The sequence below is a fragment of the Chanodichthys erythropterus genome, chromosome 21, assembly GCF_024489055.1.
Source record: "Chanodichthys erythropterus isolate Z2021 chromosome 21, ASM2448905v1, whole genome shotgun sequence".
Lineage (NCBI taxonomy): Eukaryota > Metazoa > Chordata > Actinopteri > Cypriniformes > Xenocyprididae > Chanodichthys > Chanodichthys erythropterus.
Window position 1 is genome coordinate 19,869,641 of NC_090241.1, and position 6,000 is coordinate 19,875,640.

The 6,000-nt window shown below is 35.1% G+C and overlaps 1 protein-coding gene across 18 annotated transcripts in view; it reads left to right on the plus strand.

Moving 5' to 3' along the window:
* Positions 1–6,000, plus strand: part of dlg1a (discs large MAGUK scaffold protein 1a) — a 141,054-nt gene that overhangs the window by 59,870 nt on the left and 75,184 nt on the right. For 7 of the 18 annotated variants that reach the window (XM_067372569.1, XM_067372570.1, XM_067372572.1 and 4 more), the window contains exon 5: positions 961–1,068. The exons of the other annotated variants lie outside the window; for them this stretch is intronic. In XM_067372569.1, coding sequence (XP_067228670.1) covers positions 961–1,068 — 108 coding nt within the window. The remainder of the gene's footprint in view (positions 1–960; positions 1,069–6,000) is intronic. 18 annotated transcript variants of the gene reach the window in all.

The following is a 6,000-nucleotide window of genomic DNA, read 5'->3' on the forward strand; positions in this document are numbered from 1 at the left end:
CTTTGTGAATAAACTAATTGCTGCAAAACAAAAATTAAATACACATGTGCGACCTGCGGTTACAAAAATCCGGCAGTGCGCGTACAGTGCATGTGTACTATTCTGAAGAGGAAATTTGCGTCACTAACACTGTACACTGACCCTCGCATACACGTAAAAAGTGATACTCTTATAGTTTGCTAAATACATGATCAAATTAGCCAATTTTAATAAACAAGGGACAGGTTATGTATAAAACTTTGGAATCTGCTGAAACTTTATGGAATTTCCTGTTGACTTGAGTGGGTGTAATTTCATGTTGATGCACATATGAGTAAAGTTAAATAAAAAATGTTACTTTAAATGCTGTTTACATATCAATACCAAATTACCTAAAGGATTTACATAATTTTAATAGCCAAAAAGTGTCTGTCTGAAGCATTTACTGTAGGGAACACTTATTTCATGACTTATCATCTAGAATGATACACAGCTGACACATGTGATTACATTGTGACTCATCTGTCCAAGCATTCTCACAATGGCTTCATGCAATGGAAATTACATAATTTTCTTGCTGTCTTCTGCCACACAACTTCAAGTGTGTGCGTTTTAAATGTCTGCGGTTCATCATGATGATCATTGTTTTAAGAAGAGTGCTTTGTATGTGTGCTGCATTATGAACGATCATCATCATGACATTATGGGTGATTAGGGTTCAGTCATTAGACTGAACTCGCCTCATACCGCCCATTTTATTTCTCACTTGTTTTTGCGTTTGCCAGCTGTTTGTTGCTTAGTGAAGTTTTATTTTGTCAGTAACTGCATGGGTTTCAATGAAGGGCACAATGCTTTTACACACTTCACTGTCATTCTAAAGCTGCTCGTGGACACATTGTTTGATAAAAATGTGTGTGTGTGTGTTCAGCGTGTGTTTGGTACTCATATTTATCACCTGAGAAACTGCGTGCCCCTCTTCAGGTAGAGTCTCTGGAGTGCGTTTTTGATGGGCCGTCGACATTAGGAGGTGAGGAGGTTCCAGCCCCCGCCTTTGCCACACTATACTCGCAAAGTGACACACTGATACAGGTAACCCAGTGCGATTCTATGGTCTTCATTCACACGTTTTTCATTATTATTCATATTGTTCAAGCCATTACTCTCCATGAAAAATGATAAAACGGATGGCACAAGCTTATAATTCTAGAGAAAGCTTTTTGCTTTGTGAGCACTAGGTGGCAGAGATGTCTCAGTGTAAGGTGTCATGTATGTAGATTTTTGTTGGATATGTTGTAGTTTGGATTATTATTTATAGTATTTTATACAGTAAACATACAGTTAAATGCAGTTAAAGTGCAGTCATGTCTCTATTTACTTCCTTAATTTCCTTTATTATTATGGTGTATTATTATTTAAAATAAAAAAAAATGCCTTTGTAAGTTTTAATCAAATATTATAAATTTTCCTCTGACGTCAGTTAGGCTACTCAACCTATTGGATTGTTTTAACCAATAGTCAAATAGTTTTTGGCTTTGTTTTAGGTCTGACTTCATTCTGTTATGTAACACCCAGCATCTATTACATTTTTACTTATTAAAAATGCATCACATTACCAAAGTAAAAGGTATTGTGAACACCAATTCACATTGACCTTAATATTATTTGGTGTCCAGTTTTAGATGTACTCTGCTATATATACCATAGATTCAATTCTTATTACTCTGAGTTTCTTGTTTTCAGATTTTAAGAGTGATTTTAATCATTAGTAACTATTATTGGTAACAATTTTGACACATTTGGGGCAAAAACAACTACAACTAAAACGGTTTTGAAGCTGAACACTGTTTCGGTTTTATGTCAGTGAAATGTTTGTTGCCAGGGTAACCCTTTGTTATTCGGAAAAAAATTACCATATCTGTTTGTTGGTGGCGCTCTTGATAATGTAATGTTCTTTGATTAAACTGGGCTTTTGCCAGTGTCTGGGTCAAAGAGGATTAAATAATTTGTTTAATTTGTCTGACTTGTTGCACAGCTACTCTAACAAACCATGTTCATCAGTAGGTCAAAGCATTTGGTCTCTTTGTGGTGTTCAATGATGACATAAAGTTTAAGAGATGCGGTTATCATTCGATTAATGGAATCACTTACGGACTGTGTGAACGCATGTTCAAGTTAGATCTTAAATCTTTGTTTTTCTTACAGAAGCTACCATTAAGCTGTTTAAGTGCACTGTCGGGTATTTTGTAGAAAGCTTTGATAGATTTTATTTTTTTTTTCTGTGTATATGCTTTTGTATTTTCCAGAAGTGATGTGTAACTCTTGCCTCTCTCCTGTTGAGCATTCAGAGAGTTGTTTTGTGTTCACTGAACAGAATGTCAAACCGCCTTTTTAAAGTGGGCATTTGGTATTTATAAGGTTTGTGGCAACAAACGTTTTTCTGGGGGAGGTTGTGAAACAGGACACATATCGTCCTTATATTCACAAGCCTGTTTCTATGCAAACAGATGGTACAGAGGGCCTGTGTATATCTCAACTACTTTAATATTGAAGTTATGTCTTTTTGAAATGTGGGTTTTCTAAAATGAAATGACATTTGTCACATGTAGCCAGAACATAACTGAATTGTGTATTTTTCATACACATTTACCTGACAATTCAGCAAACACTACTCCGGTCTTTGCCACGATCCTTCAGAAATTCTATTAAAAATGCTGATTTTCCAGGATTGTACTGGCCAGTTGTTGTCTCTTTATTAAGAAAATATACAGTACAGTTCAGTGGGGTGCCAATATCTGAGACAACAATATATTCAAAATATAATTTGTAATGGGAATTATAATACATTTAAATAAATAAAATATACACTATAAGCATTTTCAGTAGTGGTATTGACTTTTGTATTCCACTGTATATTATATAGACAATAAACAGGTTATTTCCAAAATTAGGTGATTTTTCTATTGATTGATTTAGGACTAGTTCACCCAAAAAGGAATATTTTTCACTCACCCCAGTGCAACTGTTCTGTTTGGTTCTATTGACTCTTATATGATATTCTGTTCAGTTTCCTTTAGTTTCTGTTTCCCTGCTTTGTTTAGTTTAAATTTCCTGTTCTGTTTCTGTTTATGTCCGCGTTTGTTTTATTTGTTAACTGTGATTTGCACGTGTGTCTCGTTTAGCCTTATCGTTTGTTCCCTGTGTACAGTATATAGCCCTTTGTTCATTGTCCTAGTTGTCGGTTATCCTCTTTACCTTGAGTGTGTTTATGCTAGTTTGTATTCCTGTAAATTTTCTTTTGAGATCTCCCATGTTTTAGTTTTAGGGTGACCAGTCCCAAAATTGGGAGCTCTGTCCCACGTCCTACCAGCAGTGTCCCGCATTTCAATTATGAATGTATTATTTTTTTTCTTCCCTGAAATTACAATACCACAACAAGAAATAAAACACTAAAAATGCAATTGCTGTTTAAAAATCCATTTGTGCAGCTGTCTTGTTCTAGAGCAAGAAAATAACCAACCAAGCAACCCATTGAGGGATTTTTCTGCTGATGACAACTGTTGGACAGAGCAAAGGAATCGGTGTAGATCTCTTCACTGGCAAATAGGAGTATAATATACATTTATGATTTTATATATATATATAATATATTATATATATTTATATTACTATTATAGTATAATAGTAGTAAATTTATCTCTCACACGTGTCTCGCAAAATCACATCTACTGTCCTGCAACAGAGCAACAACCAGGTGGTCACCCTATTTGTTTTGTTTGTTAAAGACTATTGAATTAGTAACCTCATCATCCGTGTTGACTGACACACCAGTACCGTGGCACTCATTAACCCTGTCATTGTATGGAAAGAGCTGCATGAAAATTAAAAATAAATAAATCAAAAATTCCCCTTTTGTGTTCCACTGAAAAAGTAATACTGTAGCATAGACATGTTTGGCAAGACCTCATGGTTAAAGAGATGATGACTGCGTTTTTATTTTTGGATGAACTAATCTTTTCATATTCTCTGGTCTTGGGCTTTTCCATGTTTGTATTGTGTTAATGTCTTTATTGCTTGTCATCAGCAGTGGAGAGTTATGCAGTAATATGGCTGGAGCTGCAGGGCAGTAAGTGCATTAGTTTTGTCCAGCCATATAAAGTAATGGGAGCTGGAGGTGGAGGCGTTTCTGCCTCGCACTGCCTTGAATTCTAATAAGGTGCTTTTCTGACTCAGGTACAATCAGTAATTTGTTTTAGCCTGTAGCCTCTGTGGGGACAAGTGGATCTGTGGTGGGGTACTAAGTGAAGACTTCAAATCCCATGTGTTACCAAATAAAGTGACGGTTAACAACTGATGACATGGACACCAAATGGCTGCATTGCTGCTAGTAAGCTCAGATTCCACTTGGGGTTCCTTAAAAGAATCATGCCATTTAAAAAACAAATACATAAATCACACTGCCTCCCAGACCAGAGCCATTTATGATTTTGTGTGAGCTATGACTAAAAATAAATATAATTCACATTTTGTCATTGTATTTGTTTTATCCTATCATTTTAGTGATTAGAATGAGTAAATTAGGACTAAATCATTTTAAATACTATACTAACCCCCCCCCCTCCCCCCAAAAAACCCCAAAAAACAAGAAACCCATTCTCTTCCAACTTGCGAATCAGAGGACTCTTTCCCGCTGTAGTTTAGGCTAATGCTAAATAGCTAACCAAACTAAATGGATGCTTATTAATTTTTTTTTTTTTTAAATGCTACCACTATTAACATCTACACAACTCTGAAAGAGGCAGCTTCCTCTACATTAGGTAGGCCTAAGATGTGTTTTTGACTCTTTTATATAGCAGTCGTTCATTATAAATTTTAAATGTAGAAGATATGATACATATAACTGTATAAAATGTAGAGTATATGTTAGATATATAGCCACCATAGACATTTAGAGGGACAGTTCTCCCCAAAAATTAGAAATGGCCAAATTGTCCTTCAATATTTGATGCCGTTCTGCTGCACTCCATTGTGTTCAGCTCTGTTTGTTATTTGGTTGGCAAAAAGTTTAACATTTTTTAGGTTGATCTGTCTCAACAGTCTAACGCCGCTCGTCAATGTCAAAATGAGTGCGACGACCAATCAAATCAAAGAAGGCTGGTCTTACTGTTTACAGAAGATGAGTATGAATTCCAGTGCAACGCGAAAGAGTGCGTGGGAAAGTAGCAGCTAAACATTAATATTTAACTGTTTTATGAGAGGAATGCTGAACGACTGACAGTAATATCCAAGGATGCAAACAAATTTTTTTCACTGTTTTGAATGTAAATCAGGGTATAATTTACATTTGATTTACGTAACTCATAACTGAATGCGACGAGACAAACGTTTTGCGTTTTTGACATGTCAGATATTGGTAAGAGTGAACGTGTGTATATTTTAAAACGCAATATTATTTGCAAATAGTTTAAACTACTTTACAACTGCAGTAGAACTTATTTTACCTATTCCCTTAATCCTTTTAATACTTAATTATTGAATTACTTTAAAACAACGAATCGCCTTTAAATCACTTTGATCCATGAACGTTACTAGGTACTTTTTGTTTACTTTTGCAGAAATGGCATCTGACTAACCTCTTTAGCCATTGTCTTATCAGAGATTGGGCGTTTTGCCTCAGAGTTGAAGGATGTGACCTCATAGAAGCTGCAGTGAATATTTGGAACATCTACAGTAACTGTCATTACTCAAATGTGCTCTTCTGTGAAATTGTTGCCAACACTTTGGTGGATATTTTGGGCCTAAAGAGGTGATATAACCTGGTGGACCAAATTATCCACTACCAGAACCTAAACATTAGCATTTTGACGTTTTGTTAAAAGCTTTCAGTAGAGAGCTAAACACCTGTTATGATATGTCATGAAGTAACAGGCAGGAAAAGTTTGGGGTTCGTAAGATTATTATTATTATTTATTATTATTATTATTATTATTATTATTATTATATTTTTATTTATTTTTTTAAAGA